This window comes from Emericellopsis cladophorae (genome assembly GCF_022114955.1).
Source record: "Emericellopsis cladophorae strain MUM 19.33 chromosome Unknown NODE_79_length_78512_cov_113_280538, whole genome shotgun sequence".
In the NCBI taxonomy this organism is placed as follows: Eukaryota; Fungi; Ascomycota; class Sordariomycetes; order Hypocreales; family Bionectriaceae; genus Emericellopsis; species Emericellopsis cladophorae.
This window is the reverse complement of record NW_026251004.1, coordinates 44348-68169: the sequence shown is the minus strand read 5'-3', so window position 1 is coordinate 68169 and position 23822 is coordinate 44348. Positions and strand designations below refer to the sequence as shown.

The window sequence follows — 23822 nt, the reverse complement described above, 5'->3', positions numbered from 1 at the left end:
AAGACAGAATTCATCTGTGGGTCCGAACTGCCAGGGAATGGTCGTTAACCGCTCGTACTGTGTTGAGAGCGCTGTTCAGCCGGGCCTGAACCAGAGCCGACCAGCATGAAGACTAGCACCACCAGGTCCACCACTACAACAAAGGGCCCTGCTCCAACGGACCCTGGAAACGGGTAAGTGCCACTGAGTGGGGATCATGCAGCGGGGGAAAAGTCGGGAGAGCCGAGTGTTTACCTTGTGCCAAACGTTCATGTTGCGTTGGTCAATGCAGCAAAGCCTACGGACAAGGCCCTTTCTAATTGTTCTAATTGGCAGCATCACTACTCTTCTGCCAACCCAACCCAACATGGTCAACAACTGCAACAAGTTCCAATTTGTAGAGTCCGGGAGCAGCTGTGACTCCATTCTTAGCAAGCACAGGATGACACTCGCCAACTTTGTCGAGTGGAATCAATCTGTCGGTTCCACGTGTAGGAGTCTCTGAGCAGAGGTCAACATGTGCGTGGGTGTCATCGGCTTTGTTTCTCCCCCTGCAACGACGACGTCGACCAAGACCAACGCAGGCAACGGCATCGCTACCCCGACCCCGACTCAGCCTAGCCTGCTAACCAACTGCAACAAATTTCACAAGGTCAAGTCTGGGGAGATCTGCGCTACCATTGCTACAAAATACGCGATCCCTCTAGCCAAATTCCTACAATGGAACCCAAAAGCAGGTAACAACTGCGTCGGTCTCTGGAAGGATGCCTATGCCTGTGTGAGCGTCATTGGCTACAAGCCTCCAACGACTCCTACGACCACTAGCAACGGCATTGCGACGCCGACGCCAATTCAGGATGGCATGATCAGGAACTGCAAGAAATTCCACCTCTTGAAAACCGGTCAGACTTGCGAGACTATCCAGAAACAATACAAGGTTACATTGGCCAGCCTCATCAAGTGGAACCCTGCCATAGGATCGGACTGCAGGAGCCTCTGGGCCAACACACACTTGTGCGTCGGTATCTAATGGGGAGCGTAGACTACATGTAAGGTATAATGAAGACATGGAGTTGCGGCTAGAGTCAGGGCTAACGTTTCTGTTAATTTATCTGAGCTGCAAATACTCCGTAGTGGCACTAGACAAATTTACCATTCGCCTTTAAATATTGGCCAAGTCCTAGCTCAGAAACGTGCAGATACCGCCAGATGTAGAGGAAGTACGCTCAACAGACGTCTCCTTGCACCGTTGTCTCTTACAGCCCGACCATGTTACCGCCAAATTTTCCATTACATGTGTGCATTTGATGCATTGAGGCCTGGGCGGGCAAAGTGCATCTCATCCATTGGTTCATGTAATCATATTGGCACCGCGGCATCCCGCTTCAAAATAGCAATATGGAGTGGTCGGGAGTCGATTAAACTTCCGCGCACAAGTTTCCAACCAGTGATATCGTGAAGCGAACACACGTGGGCGGCTGGGCAGCAGTCCGGCGGTGACACCCGCGATACGGGTGCCAGCAAAATTGATGCCTTTGCAAGGGCCCTTTGATTAATTGACACCGAGAGGGGAATGGTCTTGTGCCGGCCCCAGGGACGCAAATCAAGCCTCACCGAACCTACGGATACGTGGATGCCATCAATGTTGTCTTGGCTTAATTGCTGGCTCAGGTCCCGCTACGTCTTTCTGCTAATAAACATGCTACCCCACGATCATATTGTTCTCAGTGTATCTCTCGAACGAGTGCAGCCAACAGCCTGTGTATCTTCGGACACGCGGGCTGGAGCGACGCTTCTGTGGCGTCTTTGTGAACGTAAAACAGTTTATCAGCGTATGCCGTGAATTGCGCCTGGCAGGGGCCAGGTGTGAGGTTACATTGTGTTTACATCAAAAATACAACGAATGCTCATTTCGGTCCGTTCTAGGCTGTTGGTCGCGGCCTGCATGTGACCTGGACGGAAACAGTATCATTCGAAGGGCCCTTTTTCTTCAGTTTTTCGGGGTCTTTGAAGGTCCTCATCGCTTCCAAGTTCTTTCCCAGTTGGCCAGCAATTTTAGTCTCGCGATTCAGTTCAACTTGAATCTCATGGAACGGATTGCAACCGCCCTCTTGTTGACGTTGGCATTGACCATTGGTCGTGCAGGTAAGTGACTTGAAGTCTCGTTGTTTCATGATTGGAAGACCGTTACGCCAGCTGCTTACTGTTTTCAAACGTTGACAGGTCTCGCCCTTGCTCAAGACTGTGAAAAAGAGATCTTCCGCATCGGCATCCAGGAGGATGCGGATGCTCTAATTAATTGTGCCACTTTAACCGGTGATGTGGTTATCGCAGCTACAGCCAAGGGCTCAATCGACTTGGATGGCATCGAAAAGATAGACGGTAACTTGTCAAACGAAGCCTGCTTCGATAGTGCCGATGACTACGACAACGACCGCCTGCGAGACCTTCTCGACGGCGATTTTGACGGCTGGAAGAAGAGCTGCCGAGGGCTTGTCGAACTTTCCAGTAACACTCTGACGTATATTGAAGGAGCCTGGACCCTCCGGGCACTCGTGGACATTGCCAGTATCAATTTCAAGAAACTCAAAGTTCTTGACGGGGTTCCTGACAATCGAGTATCTACCTGGCGTTGAGCAATTGAACCTTCGAAGGCTCACTTGTGTTGAAAGCATCTTCGTTCGTCACAATCGACAGATGACTAGCCTGAACATTGACGGAGTGGATCGCATGACCGGCAAGTTCCATTCAGTAGAACTGGTTGATCTCGGCATCTCCGAGTGGCCTGCTTTCAGACTTATCAAGATCCAAGACATGTCTACGGACACGTTGGATACCCCTGATTTCGACAACCCAATCAAAGCCGAAGGTCGGATGCGAATTGACACCATTGTAGCCAAAGACCTGCCCAACATTTCCCTCTTCCAGATCAGGAACTCGGACGAGATTGGTCTTCTCGAGGTTCACGGTCGCTCATGGCAAACGATAATGCTAGAGGCAGCACCCCGGAGTGACCTGTCGACTAGCATCGAGGTGCCTACTCAAGTCGTCGGCAATCTCACCATGACTGGTATCGGGCAACCTTTCAACTTCACTTTCGGCTACAGCGGTCTGTCCATCAACACTCTACACATGGTTAACAACACGATGAGGAATATCAACCTGGAGAACGTGATAGTCACTGATAATCTTTACATTGCTGGAAACCGCAATCTGACCCAAGTTCGCATGTTCGAATCCATGGTAGGGGTCGAGTTTGATAGCATTGTATTCGAGGATAACCCGAACCTGTTGGTAAAGTTGGACTCCTTTGGAAACAGTCCCCTGCATGGGTGGGCATGGGGTTTCAACGCGTCCATACTAGCGGTACGGGACTGTCCCGTGGGGACGAAATGGTTTGATTTCACGTAAGCGTCCAGGGTTCTTGTAGCCGCGTTTCTCCTTTCTGACATTCAGCAGGTACCAGGGCTCCGACACTTACATAACAAAGGAGCTCGTCATGGAGCCCTTGGGCTCCGTCAATACCTCCGAGTTTGGTGAGAGAGTGCTTGAAGATACTAAAATGGGCAAAATTGGTTTGCCGAAGGGAGGTTATAAATGTGGTAGTGACACGTACGACCCAGAGGTTAATGGTGCCGTGGCTCGTTTCGGCAAGCTTATACTAGCGCAGCTTGTTATAGGTGTCTCTGTCGGCTTATTCAGCTGAACGTTTAATATCTCTCAGTATTGAATTGGCCTCCTTACTTCGCCCTCTTTCCGTTAACGTCCTTCCTCCAAAATTCAAGCTATTCGAGATCTAGCAGACGTTCCTCGCAGCGTTGCCAGTAATAGCCCAAAATATATTTTCCGCACATGGAGATTCGCGTACAGAGTTATTATTCACTTCAACCTCAAAGAAAATGCCGCTGGTGTTCGGAAACTCGCTGCGGGCTGCAACGCGAACCTCACCCCCGCCGTTGATGACACCGTCGCGGATAGCGAGGTTGTAGCAGTTCTCGATGAGCACGGCATTGTTGCCGTTGTTTGCGAGGTCAATATACTTGATCTCTGCGGCGCCGGACATGGAGACACAGAAGATACCGCGCCCACCGCCGCGAGAGACGACGCGATCGACCCAGACGTTGGTGGTGGTGTACTCACCGTTGTCGAGCTGGCCGTTGTTGTTGGCGAAGCGGAGAGTGGCGTAGCCAGTGCCGGCAGCAACGTTATAGCCCTCGACGAGGCCGACCCAGACGTTGATAGAGTTTTGGATAAGCAGCCCGCACTCGCCAACGTTGGTGGCGTACACAGCGTTGATGTTCAGACCGTCAATGTTCCAAACCTCGACAGCGTGAGCGCCTGCGCCGGTCACGCGGATGGTGCCCATCCTGACATTGTAGTTGTAGGCGGCGTCACGATCGAAGCGGATGCCCAAGCCACCGCTGAGGTTCATTGTGACCTCCCCGAGGTTGAGGTTTCGGGTGCCAGAGATACGTAGGCCAAAGTACGGGTTGCCTGTCATCTTGAGATAGGGGACCTTAACGTCATTGACATTCTGGATTTCGATTGCGCCGCGACCGCCGCGGTAACCGGCGTTGATGGTACCGCAAACCTCAAAGGTGCGCCCAGCCGGGACAGTGATAGTGTTCGCGCCGAGGTTGCCTGATGACCAGACGACGACGCGCTGGCCGCTGCTCGTGCGATCAAGGGCCGTCTGAATGGCTAAGCGGTAGTCGGAGCCTCTGTAGACCTGGGCACCGTTGACATTGGTCTGAAAGGTGCCAGAGCCGCTGACAACAGCGTTGGCGCTGCCGTCACCGCAGGCCGCACTGACGATGTCTGTGAAGGCCAGGGCGGCCGCCACTAAGGAGGAGAGACGAAACCACATAGTGAGGTCTGACAGCGATAGAATTTTGTTCCAAATCTGCGTGGCAAAGGGCTGGGGGGGATCAATGCCGGAGTGAGGGTGGTGATCGCTCTTTTCTTCCCTCTCACGCTCGCCAGCCCATGGAATTTATACCCGCTCTCGCGTCCAGTTATTCCGTTCGCCCTCGGTGGCTCGGCCCAAAACGCTGTGTTTCTCCTTCATTAACGGGGAGGTCCCGCCAAAACGGTCTTGAGTCGACCCTGTTTGCCATTCAATTGGGTGTAGACGCCCACCAAAGTTGTAGGATGCCTGCGCACACCTGGTGCCGGCTAACCCCAGAAGGACCAACGGAGCCTCGACTGCCGGCTGGCTGATGGGTCATCTCAAGTTTCTTGGTGTCGGCACCTGCACGCCCAAATATATTGTAATGTGCTGAGGGACTTGGCTCGTCACAAGTGTCGCTACGAAGGCTTGGCTACCCCTCCCCTATAGCGATTATCCATCTTTCATTGGCTCGCCTAGGTTGCTCCATGTCCCTGCGTCAGATTAAGAATACTCCGGCAGCAACAGAGCGAGTCCGGGGAAATGAGGGGGGTATATGTCACTAAACTTTCCCCACCTCCTGTCTGGTCCGTAGCTAAGCATGTACCCCAGGCAGTTGGAGAGTGTATTGATGGGTCCCGCCGCCTCTCTCCTAGACGAGGGGGCCCAGACTCCCGGGCTAGACTCAAGGGAACACTGTGCATTCGGGAGGGCGGGCTACGGCCACGCTTCCCATGAATGATTAGGGGCGGGGCTTGACCGAGAGCTAGCAATCGTGCGCATCCGTACTCGGTGCTGATTTACATATGAATGTGATGACGGCGTCGCGACGTGAGAGTCAGCAGAGTGGGACCCAGTCTATTGCGAACAAGTTGCGGCCTTTGCACGCTTCCTGTGGGACAGTGACTGGCTTAACGCCAAGAATGAGATCATCCAACCGTATCCGCTCGAGGCGGCGATGTTTGTGTTATTACTGAGACATTTGCGTTTCTACTTGTTTAAATATTGAAGCATTGTTCCGATGCAAGCGCTCAGGTTTTGCAAGGGCGAGGGCGAGAAATGAGCCCTTAGCGACCAATATATTCTCAGACGACTCGTAACACTGCCATGGCCTTAGAAAGGAGGTGCCAGCATCAAGGGCCCCCGCTACTGCTAGACACATTCACCGGACCCCGCGTTCCAATACTTCTAAAGTTGCTGCTCGTCGTCCCACCCCGTTCGGGATTCATGATCAACGCTTCCCCGCCTCGGGGATCAACGTTATCAATGACCGATGTGGACGCCTGCTGACCTTATGTAACAGATGAGCTTTCCGCAGACTGCAGAAGGCTTAACTCTGTGAGAGTTGGGATTGTGCAATGTTCACCCTACTCAGTGCGCTTCCAGAGAGGCGCATGCTCCTCTCATTTTTCATAAAAAACGAACTATCGGCAGTGAGCGGAGGGTCTTGTATAATTTCTCTCCTGGTGGGCGAAAGCTGTATAGAACGGGAGATTCGATGATTTCAAAGAACCGGAACTAGACTGGTTCGCTGACTGTCCAACTGGTAAGCCATGTCTCTTCAGATTCTACATTGCTCACGACGTGGCAGAGGACACCAGAGCTGTTGTGATGTTTCAACGTATGTAGAGTAATGAAGGCGGCCAGGAGACATGTGCGGGTCTGCAAGAGCCAAATTGGATATGACTTTGTGGACTGCACAGAAATTTGCAGAGCTGAAGGTGATTAAGAACGGCTGTGCTGCGATTGTTTCGCTGTTGGAGCTTGGCAGTCCACTGGGAAAGTGCACGTGTATATAAAATAGGGTTTAGCACGGTGAGTACCGAGGCAGCGGAATAAGACAAAAACTAGACAGAGTATTTAATACCACAAGTGCTTCAATAATTCTGATCGCCGTTTGTACGCCAGAGGTTTCTTCTTGAGTAGTGTCAGACGACTATTAAAGCCGCCGAGTCTACGCTTCTGCCGCGCTCTTTTGACCCCCACGTATGCTGTACTACTGTCAGCGCTTAATTATCATTTGGCATATTCCCTTTGTCGCTCGAAGCCTACTCATAGGTTTGATTTCATAGGTTATAGATGTCTAACCTTGTTCGACCTAAGAAGTCACTATTGACACTCGGAAAGCTCGATTTAATTTCCGAAGGGAGTTACAGTATTCAGTGTACTATGGTATGAGAATACTCGCCTATGAATGCTTCTCACTTCCTAACAGCTACTCCTCCCTCGCTTTGAGCATAGTCTGTGTATAAGCGGAGCCCACCTTAAACCACCAGCCCGACAGCAAGATAGTGAGTCCCCCGACGACGACACAAGTGTAGTTCATGTTCTCCGCCGTGACGGGCTTCACGTATGGAAATGAGAAGAATGTGATGGCGAACGCCAGCCAGCAGACAGTGACGGTGTTGACAATCGGCCCAATAGTGCTGCCCATGTGGAATACACCTCGATACATGTTGCGGCGGCCGGTGAGCAAGTTCGTCAGAATAGGGACCATGTAGGACATGTTGTTGATTGTCACGGCGGTCCCCAGCAGTGAGTTGAAAGCAGTGGATGATCCGAGGTAAAGACACCCGAGAAGTCCGACAATGGTGGTCACTGCGATATGCGAGTTTAGTGGAATGTGGAAGCGAGGGCTCACTTTGGACCAGCTGGTAAAGGCGTCAGTACAAATACGACAACAAGCAGTGAGAAGGATCATGCTTACATCTTGGAGAACGGCATGGCGCCATCGCGAGAGAAAGCCCAGAACACACGACCCGTGCTGAGCTGTGAGCTAACAACGCAGGGGCCAAGAGCAATGAAGAGGATAAAGGTCAGTCCAAAGGCGCCACCGGCGTGCTGCGTCACTTGGCGAAAGAGCTCGGCGAGAGGCAAGCCAGTGTTGTTGGCGGTGAGACCGTCAAAGTCCTGGATGGAGAACATGAGGGTGATCAGGTACGTCAGACCCGTGCAGAAGGCGATGCTCAGGGTAATAGCAATGGCCAGGGGCGCATTGCGAGATGGCTGTAACTCTGTCAATCGCTGTTCTGGTTGCGCTATTCCAGTCTGAAGCAAGGCAGCCGGACTTACGTTGGGCATCTCCTCGGTAATGTGGGTGACTCCGTCAAGACCGCCGAGGCTGTATAGGGGGTTGACGAGACCAGTGATAAAGCAAATGACCTGGTTCTCCCAGCCGGTGTTGTTGATCCACGTTCTGAAGACAAACTCGGTATTCCGGTGCGAAGGGGCGCAGGCGGCCACCGTGATCAGGACCACGAGCCATCCAATCTGGAGATAAAACAGAGAGAACTTGTTCAAGGCTGGGATGACTCGGTTGCCAAACATGACCACGCTGGCTGTGATTAGGTTTAACCCCTGATACACGACGAAAGTCTGCCAAGTTTGGATCTCGAAATTCTCGTGGTAGAGTGCAATCAGTGCCATGAGAATCTGAGCGTAGATGATGTTCGTGGAAGCAGTGGTAAAGATCCCTGCGATGAGTTAGTGACTTGGTAGCCGCTCTGACTTTGGGATTGATTCATACAGCCAAGGACGCTGAACCAGCCGGTGAAGAAGCTCAGTGGACCAGTAGCCTTCCTGGGCGCCACAGCAGCAATCCAATGATACATGCCTCCCTCGGTGGGATAGGAAGAGACGAACTCAGCCAGCGAGGCGCCGAGGAAGCATTGCAACGTAGTCACAAGGATGAAGCCGTAGATAACGGCCCCAGGGCCTCCAGCGCCAATCTCGGTGATGAGCCCCAAGCCCAGTCCAGTCCAAGAAATGGTTGTAGTGGAGGCAAGGCCCACCAAGCTCAAAGTACTGAAATGGCGCTTGAGCTCTTGCTTGTGACCTTTGCCTCGGTCAGCAACAGGGAACGGACTCGTTCATGTGTCTGTCATCAATGCTCGGTGCATTTGGATCAGGCATCAACTTACCCATTTGCGCGAGGCGCAGCTCGTCAGCATTGACAACCTCCTTCGTACCGACAACTTCCATGCTCCTCTTCGAGCTAGGCGCCGTGTTGATGTTGCCGTCAGGGGAACTCATCGCGAAGTTTGCTCAGGAATGGTGTGTATTGCTAGGTTGTGTTTGGATTGGTGGTTTCTTCCAGCGATGGGTGAAAGGGCTACATGGGAAGAATTATAGTCCAAGTGAAGTCAACGAGCAGTGACAGTTATCATGTTGTTCAACAATTTCCCGGTTCGCCGACCGGGTCTTCGGCACCCTTGGCGTATCGTCGCATCGGCTCGCCCCCAAAGATAACAAGGCAGGTCCACACTATGGTGGATGCGCATCCACTGCCCCCCAGACCCCTATCACAGGTAAATGGAGTAGGGCAAGGTAACACGCGACTCGACGCCTGAAGAAGCAGCCGGCAAACCCGGACCGGTCTGATAACTGCTGTGTCGCCAGACGACATGATACAATGGGGAAATCGGCTTGAGCCTCCCGATTCACACTCATCAATACCCTCAATCCTTTCCCCATGAGCACTAGTCATGGCCATGAGACTGACCCAGGGAATATTTGTGCGCACGTGCCTCGTATTGGAAAAGGCACATGCCTTCGATGTTCGATTTGTGTGTGTCGAGGGTTGATGCTGGCAGTTGGGGCGTGCGCACTGCATCGAGTAAACATCACGGCAATTACAAGTCGCGAAATAGCTCACTTGTGAGTGCTTTTGGCTTTGTAATTCAATTTTGAGTAACTCCAGGTGCAATATTGTCAGACTTTATATCATGTCTTTTTAGACGCCCACGCGATCAACGCCGCACCCACGCCACTTCCATCAGGTGCAGTTCCCATCTGTATCCTCTGTTCACCAAGGGGCCCTATGGCTGGAATTTCCCTTAGTGCAGTTCGAACATGGTCCTCAAATCCAGGGAAGAATTCGAAAAGCGACCCATCGACGCCAATATCGATCATGTCGACCTCTGAAGAGACATCCCATTTCCCTTCCTCGCTGCTGTAGCTTAGATCTGAAGATACCTCTTGACTTGTGGAATCGGACTTGACTTTTTCAGTGTGGAAGAAATGATGGATGCAGCCCATGACAGTACCCAGCGCCATCCGGCAAGCTGACCAAAGCCGGGCCAGAAATGAAGGCCGCGTTGTCATCATCCGCAGAGAAGGCCCCTTCAGGAGCGGAGTGCTGCTGAGCCGTCCTGACTGAACTACGATGCCCGCAATGGCAATCGCGGAGAGTCTCGCCGCCCTTTCTCCTATGGCTCCAGCTATGACTTGCAATGCTGCGGCATCAGCTACAGACGGCTGGCTAACGCTGAGAACCTTGCTGATGTCTTCCCGAGCGCGTTCCAGAGTCGGACTTTGGTCACGAACAAGCATGGATAGGAACGAACTGTCGATGGAGTAAGGTATGTGCAGTCGCGAATCAGACGGCGCAGACATGCTGAAACAAGGCGTGAGGGATTGCATCTCGGCCAAGATGACTCGCCGGAGCAGCTCGCCCAGGTAGAGTCCCGAGATGCGCTTCTCGTAATGCTGATCCCCTGGATTGACAGAAGCTCGATCGAGCGCTTCGTCATATATAGTGGTTGGCAATACTGACAGCTCCTTGTCAAAACCACCCCATTCCGTGTTGAGCGCCATGGATTCGGCCTTTCCAGGGTCCGCGAAGCCAGGATGCGAATGTAGCTTTTTGATGTTGGTCATCTTTTCAACATAGGCTCCGTTGGTGCCAGTGCCGAAGATAGCACCAAGCAAGGTCTCTGAGCGACCAGGTGAGGCATACGCTCGCGCTGCCAGTGTCCCTACGGTGTCATTGACGAGAGCCGTCACCAGAAGGGGCAGATGCAGCTCATCAAGTGCTTCTTGTAGCATGGCGCAGGGATCGCGACCGACAGCATCATTGATGTTGAAAGCCTTGGTCCAGTACATCAGTGTGCCCTTGTTAATGGCATGTTGATTGAACGTGAAGCTGAAAGTGAAGCCCAGGGGATGTAGACGTTGACGACGGAGCTCATCGGTGACCTGTCCGTCCTTGACAATACACCGCCACGAGTCCAAGGGGCCCGGCATGTGCTCCTGCATGAAAACTTCTGTATGCCTTGCAATAAAGCCAAACAGGTCTCTGTATGTCTTGGCCGTGACCAAATCCGCTGGAATAGCGGCCTTGGACTGGGTGAGAGTGTGAGTAGAGTCGCCGTGGAGTTCGACGGAGCATACTCGCAAGTTGGTTCCCCCCAAATCAATCGCCAGACATACACCCTTCTCGGTGCCATTGGGAAGACTGGTCACGTAGGAAGGGACCTGCAGCAGAGCTGTTCCGTCGCTTAAGAGGCCCGATCCTACAAAAGTAATCAGATCACAGGCACATTGCGAGGATCACAAACGTCTTGACTTACCAAGTTGTCTGACGAAGTGATCAGTGCCTCTTCTGATGGTCTGGGATGAGACATGAAAGCCACCAGCGACTGCCTTGGCTCTGTCCATGGAATTCGAGGGGTGCTGAAAAACTCCTCTAGGGTGAACCTTGGCGATAGACATGATAGTGTGCCGCAAAATAAAAGCAACCAGTAGGTAACCTCGCAATGAAGGGGTGGCGCCTGGTCGCTGACTTATCGAGACGCGTCCGATGTCTTGAAGCCCTACTCCGCACAAAACACCCAAACCCCATCTATACCGTGGTGACTCCTTTGGTCTATCTTGATACGCGTCCTACCATTAGCTTAAGCTACTACTGTTCTTCCGTCCTGCTCTTTACACCTAACGTTCCATGGGCAAAATGTCCGGCACACCCGGCCCGGCTTGGCGATGGCCGTGTCCAATGACGACCCGCTATGGCCTCACTATCGGTCTCGCGAGTCAGTCTTATCAAAGGCTACTGATCCAATCTCCCCTTAAAGGCCGGACAACCCGGCGAACCGGTGAGAAAGAAGTCTTGTCCTGGAGATTACCGGTCATTCTCCCGAATCCTTCGACACGCGACTCATACCGTCATACTGAGCCATGACATCTTTCTCTCAACGAGTCGGCGATCAGTATGCCTCTACACTGGAACCTGCTTTAGAGGTGCAAGCCTCGGCAAAGTCCCGAAAAGCTTGTGGTGAGACTATCAGGGGTTTCCTCCATTCGGAGGCGGCAACAGTGACCAGAGGCTAGAGCAACAGACACTGACAAAGAGACACACCAGTCAACTGCCGACGTCAGAAGGTCTGCTTGAAGATGCAAAGGCGCTCATTATATTTTGATCAAGCCTGACTGAAGCTACGTAGATGAAATGCAGGATCGACCAGGGCCCATCATGCCGAAGGTGTCTAAGGACTGGGGCGCCATGCGTGTTCGTACCTCGAGCTAATGTACGACCCTCCCCCCCCCTTCCCGATGTGGCCAAAAGTCTGTCAAAATTTCACAGCTCATGAATAACACTGAACGGTAGGCTGCTGCTTTCGCTGAGGGACACACGCCTGGAGAGAGGTACCACCGAGATGAACGTCTCTCACATCTTAGCGAGGGCATCCTGCGACGCTTGCAGAGACTTGAAGATCATGTTGGTTTAACGGCCCTCGAAGGTCAGGGCCCCTCAAGCGAAGCACATGAAGCGATATTGTCCAAAAGTCCGGAACCTAGGAACACCTCCCTCCGGCCGTTGTGGCCTGCGATACAGGTATTGAAGCACACCTGCTCTGCCAGCACTAGCTCAACGTTATGGGAGGAAGGACTTGTCAAGCAGCTATGGCTCAGGTATTCCGCATTTCATGAGAAGGGGTACTTCTGCCCACGCTGACTGTGACTATTTAGTTTCCACGACACAATGCTTGGGCTGCACTTCCTCCCCAGCAAACAGACATTCTCATCGCCAACGCCTCTGATGCTGGCGGCGATGCTGTACTGCTCGAGCATGAGAGGCTCGGACCAAGTGGTCGTGCATGCTTCCGAGTACTTCACTGTCCTGTGCAGTGCAATTTCGCAGTTATGTATGCCCGCCAGCGAGATTGGAATGGCGCCCAAGGACCCGACTGCAGCGGAGGAATGGGCATTCCAGACCATCCTCGGCATCATCCTTGCCGGGCTTCTTCGGGAGGGCGTCATCAAAGAGACGGGGATATGGATCTCTGTCGCCTACAGACTGATCCTGGAGCACTGCCCACCTTACATGGATGAGAAGTCACTCGAGTGGCAAAAGCTCTTCACTGGCCTGCAAGTATGTCCGGACAGAACCCTTGATATGTTTCCTCAAGTCAAAAATGCCTGACCAGCCAAATAGATTGTAGATCTAGAGCACGCCTCGATCCACCTCTCGTGTCCCGTCATACCTGTAGAAGCACCTTTTCCGCGCCTTCGCATCTCGCAGCAGGACCAGCTCTACAGGTTGTCTCGCATGATGCACACGGGTCTCACCCACTTCACGGGACGCGGGCTCCCGACCATTTGGGCATGCTTCACGAGCGACACCCCCGCCACGTCCGACTCGACCTCGTTCAGCGGCGTCGATGCGGCCGTCATCAGGGATTGGGCCCGGCAGCTCGACGACTGGCTGGTGGAATTTGGCGCGCGCAGCGAGGAGGCTAGCGACCAAAGCAACCTGACGTTCCGGCAGTACGTTCTGCACCGCGTGCTGGTCCTCTCCATCTACCTCCCAGCCCGTGGAAGCGATCTTTTCTCCGATACGACGCCAAAAGAACAGCATGAGCTTCTTGTTTCAGCCCGCGCGGCTGTCAGGCTCCAGCTCCTAGACACATCCATCTGGTCCAACTTCGACCTCATTATTATCACGTGGGCGGCGTTGATAGTTATCCAAGGCGTCGATGGCGGAGTGGGAGAGCCTGAAGGTAAGACATGATCATCTCGAGGTTTGAGTCTAGCTAATCGAAGTGTGGAAGATTTGGAGCATGTCAGGGTTCATTTAGGGCGTCTCCAGGAGGCCCATGAGCACAGCTGCAATCTTCATGGGCTGCTGGCAAATCGTCTGGAAACAAAAATTCAGGGCCTAACAACCCCGCAGATCGGCGATGCCATGAGCTTCGAGCCAGATGGTAATTTTGACACTTCTTGGTACATATTCAATCAGTCTAGTCTAGATGTGGGCTTGGACATGTCCTTCTTGGACGGAACAATGCAGCACACAACCATGTCCTGAATACAGTATATAGTCCACTCAAGCTATCTTATCATAAGCGCCTTCGTGCCATTGTTGAATACTTAAATGGAAAACAAAGCCAATTTGCCATATCCACATTAGGGATGTGGAACTACGTCTGGGGCCAGGACCCAATGCGAGACGACATACTGTCAGGGGTAAGCTCGACGACATGATCGTCCGCCTGAGTCGGACCCGATGACTTGAGATCCGGGGTTCGAGGCGGACTGACAAGCGACCATGTCCGAAGTTTCAAGGGAAGCTTCTGCTCAAAGCCTCGTCCGAGGCCAACCTTTTCGATGCTCTTGAAATACTGAGACAAACAATAATCAGATCCTGGGCCACGATATTCTATACGCTGTCTTACCTTGACCGTCTTGACCTGTAGCTCTAGTGAAGCATCTTCGTCGGCCACAATCATGGAATAGGGATGAAGTTGAAGGCAGGAGAGAGTCCACATGTGGTTGACGCCGCCCTCAATTGTCTTTTGCAATGCCACAGCCTTGGAGGCTCCGTTGGCAATAATGACAACTTCCTTGGCCTGCACAGTATTAGTGTCGGTTGCTCTTGGACATCAAACGCCGGCTGTGTGGAAACGGACCTCCATAATTGTCTGCACGCCCACTGTGAGCGCCATCTGAGGCACCTTTGAGACATCGCCGCCGAAGAAGCGCGCATTGGCGCGAATCGTGTCCATGGCTAGTGTCTTGACTCTCGTGCGAGATGCTAGACTGGACCCAGGCTCGTTGAAGGCGATATGTCCGTCAGGGCCCACGCCGCCCAGAAAAAGCTCGATGCCGCCGGCTGCCTTGATCTTGGCTTCGTACTTTGTACATTCCTCGTCAAGATTTGGTGCATTCCCGTCAAGAATGTGAACATTTTCCCGTTTGATGTTCACGTGGGAGAAGAAATGTTTAAACATGAAACTGTGGTATGACTCGGGATGATCCCGCGGAATGCCAATGTACTCGTCCTACCATGTGTTGTCGTCAGCAACCGACGCCAATGGTTGGTATTCTGAAGACCCACCATATTGAATGTTATAACATTTTCAAACGATATGCGACCGGCCTTGTACTCTGACACTAGGATTTCGTACACTGCGGTTGGACTACTTCCTGTCGGGAGCCCAAGTACGAAGGGCTTTTCTAGGGTAGGCTGGAATGTACGAATACGATCTAAGCATTGTCAGGCACTGATAGCGGTCTCAATTGGTCCAGAAGGAAAAAGGAGCTTGATTGAAACATACCCAGGATATAGCCCGCCACGTACGCACAAGAGGACTTATCGTCTGGTCTGATAATGAGTCTCATTCTGCTCAGGAAATCGATCGGGTGACCGAATGAGCTGGTTCAGCTAGGTGTTCTAGTTTCGGGTATCAATATCGTAATCTACAGAAATGCAAGTATGACAGGAACTGCCGCTGCTTTCGTGCCCGTCTCTAATAAGTATGCAGATATGCTGTCCGCGCGGCCATCTCGAGCCTCTGGCCCTCTCGTCCTATCGATGGGCTCGGCAATTCCCCTGTTCGCCGGGTTTCGCCGGTCCCGCTTTGACGTTACACCCGTCACCCCACCCGGCGTAGGGACCGGACCCCGGCCCCCGGGGTTGTGTGGCCCGACTCGTGCCGCGTGCTGATAAGGCATTAGCTGCTGTCTATCTTTCTTGACCCCAACTTCAGCGGCTTCTTCATTTGTCCAAGCGAGGCACAGTCGACATACTTCAACTGCTCTAGCATGCGTCGAAGAAGAGATGTGACCCCCTTGCTAAGACACGGCAAAAGCGCGGTCAATAACAAACGCGGCGACAACCCATGGTAATCTCAAGTAATATCTCCGAGTCCCAGACCTTCCGGCTGACGGCGTGGTCTTGAAAAGCTATGATTGCGCCTGAGCGATGTATTCACGGCTCAAGCATGAAAATAGCGACGGCGTTGGTCGATGCGTAATCGGGAAAAGTGGTGCCATTTGTCTCCCGGGGAAGATCTAGGTGTCGCGTGAGGTTTTCACACTGATTGTTGACAAGATGAATACCAAGAACACTTTCAGCATTATGGCCGCATGGCAGAGGAGAGATACCGCTACAAGCGCTTAGATTTGCACACCCGGAACAATAAGTTAGTAATCGGCTCTGGTTAGCCTGGACTGGAACTTCACCTTGCCAACAAAAGAGTTTGAAAAGGCTCTCGCGCCTACGGTAAAGGCAGTCAAACGAATATTATGCGGCGTGTCCCGGGGAGCTACCCAAGTTATGTGTGTGGTGAACGTCCACTAGCGTTAGAGCTGATGGAAGAAAAAGACGGACAAAGTCACAATCACAATATCAAACAATGGATCGATACGAAAGACACAATAATGTTATCATTACGTTCTTGCCATATGCAAAAAAGAGCCTTAGCAAAGAGCCTTAGCAAAGAATACGGCGGCCATCATGCCAGCGTAAGGCGACTGGGGACAGGAGCCAATAACTAGCTAGTAGTGCGCTTGTTCTCGCCGACGGTGATCTCCTCAACCTGCTCGTCGTGGCCAAGGGTGTTGGCGGACTTGTCCGAGGGGGCGGTGAACTCGAAGACTAAGACATGTTAGCAGGTGACCTGAGGCAGTGGGTTCGCGGGTTCTGGACTCACGGTCGATGGGTGTGGTGGCGAAGTTGCGGGCGGGCGTCTTCTTCTTGAACAGATAATCAATCTCGGCAAATGTACGCTCCTTGGTCTCGGGGAGGAAGAAGAAGATCCAGAGGACCCAGATGAAGCAGAAGCCAAAGTAGAACATGCCTGTCTTGGCACCCCAATTCCAGGCAGCCGAGTCGGAATTGAGCATTCGGGGGTTGATCTGCTGCGCGATGAAACCGCAACACACATATAGGCCACGGCCAAGCACAATGGTCTGGGCGCGGACGCGGGACGATGACATCTCACCAACAATAACATAGGTGGTAGGACCCAGCGAGACCTTGAAGATGCACTGCACGATGATGAGGAAGGCGGCCACGGGGACAGCATGGACCTTCTTGGAGGTCGCGAAGCCCAGGATACCAATGACCAGCATGCAGGCGCCGATACCGGCAGAGCCGAACAGGTAAAAGGTACGGCGGCCAATTTTACCCATGAGAGCAATGGCGATACCCGTGGCAAGAATGTTGACGGACTGAATGCCCATGTTGTAGTTGAAGGCGTCGTTGGTGCTCATGCCAACAGCTTTCAGCATAAGTGCGGCATACTGTGTGATGGACTGGCCGTTGAACATCTGGACGACCCAAGCCATACAAACAATGAGGGTACGCCTCTTGTTCTCCCCGTTAAAGCAGTCCTTGTACGAGGCGTTGGCGGCTTCGAGCCTTTCCATTTCGTTCGTATGCTTCATAAGGGCAATCGTCTCCGCCATCGACTCCTCGGTGTAGTGGCCCTTGCGAGCGAGACGGCGGAGAGACTTTTCGGCCTCGTCGACCTTGCCGCGGCGGATCAGGTACCATGGCGATTCGGGCGCGAAAAAGCCAACGAGCAACAGGGGAGGCACCCAAACCCACTGCAGGGCATACGGCACGCGCCAGCCGGCATCACCTTGCAGGTTTAGAGAGCCACGGAGGACACCAGTAGCCAGGAAGGAACCGGCACCCCAGCACATAGAAACCCAAGCGGTCAGATATCCACGCATAGCGGCAGGACAGATCTCGGCGGCATAGGCAGTCGACAAGGTTTGGAACATGCCCCAAGGAATACCGCAGATAATGTTTCCCGCCAGGAGCATTTCGACGCTCTGGGAGAAGAAGAGGATGAAGATGGCACAGCCCATGGCAACCATACCGCCCTAAAAAGTACAAAGTCAGCAAATCGTCTTGCCAGCATCGCCTGTTGCAGCAGGTAGGCACTTACCATGTAGACTCTGCGAGAACCGAAGCGGCTCTGGAGGTAACCGTTCAGAAGCAGACCGATAAGAGAGCCGACGTTGTTACCGGCACCGATGGAACTCTGCCAGGTGGTCGAGATATGCATCTTGCCATCAGAGTTGGGCCAACCGAACTTCTGCAAATAGTTGGGGTGGGCGAAGAAATTGTTGATGAGACCGACGTCCATGCCCTCCATGACGAGGGCGAGGGAGAGCAAGCTGGAGAAGACGGCGGCAGGCGCGTAGCGCGCAAAGAGCTCCTTGCGAGGAAGACGTGCTTCGGCCTCGGCCGCGGCCACAGCAGCCTCCACGAGGTCATGCTGCGACCTGTGGACGCCGTCCCGCGGATTGGACGGGCGGGGGCCGGCCTCGACCTTGGCCGGGTCCTGGACAGCGGCCATGGTGGTGGTGGATGATGGAGGATGGAAGACGACGGACGGACTAACTAGCGGGCAGACAAGCAGGTGAAGGGGTCCAAGGCAACAAGACAGCGACGCTGAGCGACTTGTCAGTGTTGTCGAGGAGAGAAGAGAGGGAAGCAAGAGAACGAGATGAGGAGGGGAACTCGCGCAAGATATGTACCGCGAGAATGGCGGGCCAAGACCCATTTCCACGATGCAAGCTGGACTCTGGGGGGCCCAGGATCCTGGATTGGGGTTGTCTGGGGCCCCAGGTTCCAGTCCCAACTCCCAAGATCCAACCCAAGTGGCCTCGCCCCAGGCTGACCCATGCTCGATACGAACCAAGGCGTGAACGGTGAACCCCGGACTGCGTCGGCCGGACTTGACCCGAGCTTCGTCCAGGGCTGGACTCGGTAGTCCGGAGCCAGGACACCACTGCTCGCTTCATTGCTGGCATGGTATCCCAATCACGGGAATGTAAACCGGCTACGACGCGTTGGGTAATTCTTCCCCGCGTCGGGGTGTTTATGGGATTGGGGCCCCAAAAAAGGGGCTAGAACTAGAGACCGTCTGGCTCGGCTAGGGTCCACGTGTGAATCGGCCGGGTGTTTCGCTCCTCGCTACGTAGAATAAACAGCGGCGAGATGCTGGGCGACAAGGGCATCGTCAAGGGACCCATGCCTCTGTCACTGGACTAGGACATGACTCGCCGACGACTACTACATTCGTGGAGTGGAAGGATTCGAAGGATGCCAGCCCATTGATGAATTACCAGAAATGGCAACCTATCGGAGGCTCGCCGGTGTTGTTCGTCGAAGCGACATGCCTTTACGAGGCGAAACCGGCGGCGTTGAACGAGGCGCGTCGTGTCCAACATTGGAGACTAGGCGCGGTAACCTCTGGTAACCTTCTCCGACGAGACTGGACACTTGAGCTTCTGGCGTCAATCATCCCCGTCCCGCTTCAGCTCAAATCCTCCTCCTTTCCTCCTCACTCTTCCCCCTCGCTCCGAGGCCAGTAGATTCAAGCCGCCATGTGCTCTCACGGATCTGATCACCATGACCTCGGACACAGCCAGGCTGTCGCGACAAAGGCGCAGCCCTACCCTCTCCGTGCGCCTGCCCCCGTCGGCAAGAAGGTCACCTCTCTCTACAAGAAGCGCCTCGTCAACTTCTTCACACCCGGCCAGTGGGAGAAGGTCAACCTCATGGCCGCCCAGAGCGACGTCAAGTTTGGTGGCGCGCCGCATGTTCAGCTCCAGGTCTGGGACGCCCCCGACACCTCGCGCCCGTCCTTCGCAGAAGCCACAGCCGCATCCAACACGTACCGCGAGGCACGAGTAGGCGAGTCGTTCGGTCCCTCGTGGACGACGCATTGGTTCCGCTGCACGCTCACGTTGCCAGAGGCCCTCCAGGCAGAGGACGCGCACGTCGAGCTGCATTGGGACTGCAGCAACGAGGCCACCGTGTGGACAGCCAGCGGTGAACCGTTGCAGGGCCTCACAGGTCGCGGTGAGCGTATCGAGTGGGTTGTGCCGGCTTCCTTCAAGGACGGCAAGGAGCACATTATCTACCTCGAGATGGCCTGCAATGGCATGTTTGGCAACGGCCCTGGGCGGCCCATCTTCAAGAACAACGCAGGCGGCGACTCGATCCAACCTCCCGACAACGACAAGTACTTCAAACTTGCCCAGGCGGAGCTGGTAGTCGTCAACCTGCCCGCGCGCATGCTGCTCATCGAGTTTGGCATCATCCACGATGCTGCGACAGAACTCCCGGAGGACACGTGGGAGCAGCACGAGGCGCTGAATGTGGCCGGCCGCATCGTCGACGCCTTCAAGGTGGGCGACGATGCGTCCTTGGCCAAGTGCCGCCAGATTGCCGCAGAGTACCTCGGAGACCAGGTCAACTCGGCTGCGGTCTACGAGACAGCCCTCGACCGCCGTCCGACAGTCTACGCCATCGGTCACTGCCACATTGACACGTGCTGGTTGTGGCCCTGGGCAGAGACCAAGCGCAAGGTCGTTCGGTCGTGGTCGAATCAGTGTGACCTGATGGACCGCTACCCAGAGCTCAACTTTGCCTGCTCGCAGGCTCAGCAGGTGCGCCTCCCTCCGCTCACTGCATAGTGGCCATTCTTCCTTTGTGACAATCGACTAACTGGGCTGGCTGCAGTTCAAGTGGCTCAAGGACATCTACCCCTACGGCTGGCAGCGTGTCAAGGAGAAGGTCAAGTCGGGACAATTCCATCCCATCGGCGGCTCCTGGGTCGAGCATGACACCAACCTGCCCTGTGGCGAGTCGCTCGTACGCCAGTTCTTGTACGGACAACGCTTCTTCGAGGCCGAGTTCGGCTTCCGCTCGACGACGTCCTGGCTCCCTGACACCTTTGGCTTCTCCTGCCAGATTCCCCAGATCTGCCGGCTGGCCGGCATGACACGGTTCATGACGCAGAAGCCTTGCTTCAACAGCGTCAACGAGTTTCCTCATACAACCTTCAACTGGTGAGTCCCTACTGCCCACGTCGATCTGCTCACTTGGACTCACACGATATTCCGCAGGGTCGCCCTCGATGGCAGCCAGGTTCTCACCCACATGCCCCCCTGCAAGACCTACACAGCCGAAGGCAACCTTGGCGACATCACCAGGAGCATCTCCAACCACAAGTCTCTGGACCAAGACAACACCGCACTCATGGCCGTAAGTGAATCTATCGTCTTGCTTTGCCTTGCTCCCTCTGACAACTGCTAGTTTGGCAAAGGCGATGGTGGCGGCGGCCCAACCTGGCAGCACCTCGAGAAGCTCAGGCGCCTCCGTGGCATGGCCGATACGGTAGGCGTCATCCCTCGCGTTCACTCTGGTGCGACCGTCGACCAGTTCTTCGACCGCCTCGAGGCCAAGGCCTCGAGTCTCGTCACCTGGTTCGGCGAGCTCTACTTTGAGCTGCACCGCGGCGTCTACACCACGCAAGCCCGCACCAAGCTGCAGAACCGCAGAGCCGAGATCTTTTTGCATGACATTGAGCTGCTGGCGACTATTGCCTCGATCCACGACAGCAGCTACCAGTACCCCAAGAAAGAGCTCGACGAGATCTGGCAGGGCATCATGCTGTGCCAGTTCCATGACTGTCTCCCTGGGACGGCCATTGAGATGTGTTACGACGACTCGGACAAGATCTACGCCAATGCCACAGCAACAGGCCAGGTTCTTCTCGCCAACGTCTTGGCTGCCCTTGGCCTCAAGAGTTCCGACGTGGCCAGCCTCAACCTTGACGAGGCCACCGCCATAAACACCCTACCCTGGCCGAGGAGGGAGCTCATTGAAGTCTCGGACGGGAAAGCGGTTGTGGCCTCTGGCGAGGGCCACGCCCTATCCGTCAGCTCGTTCCAGGTTTCGTCCGAGACCAAGGCCGTCACCGTCAACGAGACCTCGGATGGCGTCTTCCAGCTCCAGAACGACCATCTCACCGTCAAGGTGGAAAACGGCATCATCTCGTCCGTGTATGACCGTCGTGCCAAGCGCGAGGTCCTCGCTGGTAAGGCGAATCAGCTCGTCATCTTCAATGACATGCCTGTGTACTGGCAGGCTTGGGACGCAGAGGTCTACCACCTCGACACGCGCGAGGAGCTCAGCAACACCAACACGACCATCCAAGAGGACAAGGGCTACCGCGCGAGCCTCGTGACAGAGACGCGCATCAGCGAACACAGCTCCGTGCGGACAACCATCTCGCTCAGTGCAGCACTCAGCGACGATCAGCCGTCCCTCATCGAATGCGAGGCCGACGTCGACTGGCACGAAACCATGCAGTTCCTCAAGGTCGAGTTCCCGGTCCAGGTGCGCAACACGGAGGCGTCATACGAGACGCAGTACGGTGTCATCAAGCGCCCCACGCACTACAACACGAGCTGGGACATGGCCAAGTTCGAGGTTTGCTGCCACAAGTTTGCGGACCTGTCCGAGCACAATTTTGGCGTGTCCATCCTCAACGATAGCAAGTACGGCTTCGCGACTGTCGGCAACGTCATGCGTCTCTCGCTGCTGCGATCCCCCAAGGCGCCCGACGGCAATGCCGACATGGGACGCCACCGCATCCGCTGGGCCATCATGCCGCACAGCGGTGGCCTCGGCGCGGAGACTGTCCGGACCGCATTCAACTTCAATCACCCGATGCGCCTCCTCGGTTCCGCTGGCTCTGGCTCGATGGGTGCGCTGGCCAAGGCCCCCGTCACACTGACTGGCGACGACAATCTCGTTCTGGACTGGATCAAGCGAGGCGAGGACGACCAAGACGTGTCGCTGGACGACTTGCCCAAGCGCAAGGGCAAGAGTCTAATTGTGCGCGTGTACGATGCCGTCGGCGGCCTGTCTCGGGGCACCATTGAGACAACGTTGCGGGTGGCCAAGGTCTTCAAGACAAATATTCTCGAGGATGCCCTCGAGGAAATCGCCATTGACGGTGGCAGGTTTGGGATTACCCTAAACCCGTTCGAGGTCGCCACATACCGTCTAGAATTAGATCAATAGAGGGGGAAACAAACAGGAAGAATAAAATCGAGATAATTGCATAAATCATAAGTTTTCGTCGCGACAAATACGCGGCGTCGATGGCGACCTTCTCGATTGGGAGTGGTCCGTGACACCTTTTTTTTTAAACGAGTCCAAGCTCCGACGTGGCTGACGGAAGCACACAACAATGAAAGCTAGTCTAGGTTCTAGAAGCGGCAGCAAAATAGCGGTGTGCCATCCTTGACAATTCAGTCCAAAGAGGATGTGTAGAAGAAGGCTGTGGGTGCATGTCGCTCCATGCTATCACCGCGTCTACGCGTAGAGAGTGAGAAACCTCTAACTTAAGAGTATGAGTGATGAGAAAACACATTTCCAAGCACTATCGACGTCATCCCACTCTTGTTGAGAAGTGGCTGCTGCTAAGAAATCAACTTGATGCTTGTCACACTAACAGACGGCTGATACAGCATCCACCATCGTGTGGCTGCGTTATCGAAAGCACTGATTACCTCTTTCGTCCTTTTTTGACCCTTCATTGCACCTCGTGTCTGATCACCGCTTCCGTCCCGCGCACCTCGCTCCCGTTGCGTGCTAGTGCCTGGTTCCTGACGAGGAGGACGGTCTTTCATGGTAGAACTTGACCCCTGCATCAGCTTTCCCCTCGATCACCCGTTCGCACTATCACCGCCAGCCAAGAGATGGCGGCTGAGGAATATCAGTTCTCATTGACTGTCAATAAACTACCGGGGCAGACAGCCCAACAAAGGCATATTGTCTTGCAGCTTCTGCTGCCCGTTCCATCGCATTGCATTCCATCGTCAGGTCTCGTCTCAACCGCCTTCCTTTACGGCCAGAGGCTGCACTTGAATGAACCCTTTTGCAATCACCGACACACAGAAGCAGATCAGTGAACTTGCTGTTCGCGCCTCCCAAGAGATGTCATTATAGGGCCGCTAAAGAATAACCTGCAACATTGCGCCGCATTGATTTCCCATTTTCTCCTCTTTGCAAGCCTCCCCCATAGTGGGCGATGGCCGGACAGTAGGGCCAGGTTCCCCGCATTCTCTTCTTTCAGCT

General features: G+C 54.3%; 9 protein-coding genes across 9 annotated transcripts; 4 read left to right on the top strand and 5 right to left on the bottom strand.

Moving 5' to 3' along the window:
• Positions 1–496: 496 nt before the first annotated feature.
• J7T54_002722 (LysM domain-containing protein) lies at positions 497–1009 on the top strand (the record flags this gene model as incomplete). Its single annotated transcript, XM_051510039.1, has 1 exon — positions 497–1009. The coding sequence occupies one exon, from the start codon at positions 497–499 to the stop codon at positions 1007–1009; it is 513 nt and encodes a 170-aa protein (XP_051359043.1).
• Positions 1010–2066: 1057 nt separating this feature from the next.
• Positions 2067–3390, top strand: J7T54_002721 (uncharacterized protein; the record flags this gene model as incomplete). The annotated part of the gene is made up of 3 exons (XM_051510038.1): positions 2067–2124; positions 2203–2597; positions 2677–3390. The coding sequence occupies 3 exons, from the start codon at positions 2067–2069 to the stop codon at positions 3388–3390; spliced, it is 1167 nt and encodes a 388-aa protein (XP_051359042.1).
• A 385-nt stretch (positions 3391–3775) lies between these two features.
• Positions 3776–4846, bottom strand: J7T54_002720 (uncharacterized protein; the record flags this gene model as incomplete). The annotated part of the gene is made up of 1 exon (XM_051510037.1): positions 3776–4846. One exon carries the CDS (start codon positions 4844–4846, stop codon positions 3776–3778), a length of 1071 nt encoding a protein of 356 aa, XP_051359041.1.
• A 2236-nt stretch (positions 4847–7082) lies between these two features.
• J7T54_002719 (uncharacterized protein) lies at positions 7083–8899 on the bottom strand (the record flags this gene model as incomplete). The annotated part of the gene is made up of 5 exons (XM_051510036.1): positions 7083–7518; positions 7575–7873; positions 7940–8340; positions 8394–8702; positions 8788–8899. The coding sequence occupies 5 exons, from the start codon at positions 8897–8899 to the stop codon at positions 7083–7085; spliced, it is 1557 nt and encodes a 518-aa protein (XP_051359040.1).
• A 690-nt stretch (positions 8900–9589) lies between these two features.
• On the bottom strand, positions 9590–11305 carry J7T54_002718 (uncharacterized protein; the record flags this gene model as incomplete). The annotated part of the gene is made up of 3 exons (XM_051510034.1): positions 9590–10990; positions 11078–11160; positions 11218–11305. The coding sequence occupies 3 exons, from the start codon at positions 11303–11305 to the stop codon at positions 9590–9592; spliced, it is 1572 nt and encodes a 523-aa protein (XP_051359039.1).
• Positions 11306–12116: 811 nt separating this feature from the next.
• On the top strand, positions 12117–13952 carry J7T54_002717 (uncharacterized protein; the record flags this gene model as incomplete). Its single annotated transcript, XM_051510033.1, has 5 exons — positions 12117–12152; positions 12228–12247; positions 12614–13016; positions 13080–13644; positions 13723–13952. 5 exons carry the CDS (start codon positions 12117–12119, stop codon positions 13950–13952), a joined length of 1254 nt encoding a protein of 417 aa, XP_051359038.1.
• A 112-nt stretch (positions 13953–14064) lies between these two features.
• On the bottom strand, positions 14065–14984 carry J7T54_002716 (uncharacterized protein; the record flags this gene model as incomplete). Its single annotated transcript, XM_051510032.1, has 4 exons — positions 14065–14265; positions 14320–14493; positions 14554–14925; positions 14982–14984. The coding sequence occupies 4 exons, from the start codon at positions 14982–14984 to the stop codon at positions 14065–14067; spliced, it is 750 nt and encodes a 249-aa protein (XP_051359037.1).
• A 1435-nt stretch (positions 14985–16419) lies between these two features.
• On the bottom strand, positions 16420–18237 carry J7T54_002715 (uncharacterized protein; the record flags this gene model as incomplete). Its single annotated transcript, XM_051510031.1, has 3 exons — positions 16420–16523; positions 16579–17758; positions 17824–18237. 3 exons carry the CDS (start codon positions 18235–18237, stop codon positions 16420–16422), a joined length of 1698 nt encoding a protein of 565 aa, XP_051359036.1.
• A 1033-nt stretch (positions 18238–19270) lies between these two features.
• J7T54_002714 (uncharacterized protein) lies at positions 19271–22763 on the top strand (the record flags this gene model as incomplete). Its single annotated transcript, XM_051510030.1, has 4 exons — positions 19271–20338; positions 20412–20740; positions 20798–20936; positions 20988–22763. The coding sequence occupies 4 exons, from the start codon at positions 19271–19273 to the stop codon at positions 22761–22763; spliced, it is 3312 nt and encodes a 1103-aa protein (XP_051359035.1).
• Between the last annotated feature and the right edge of the window lie 1059 nt (positions 22764–23822).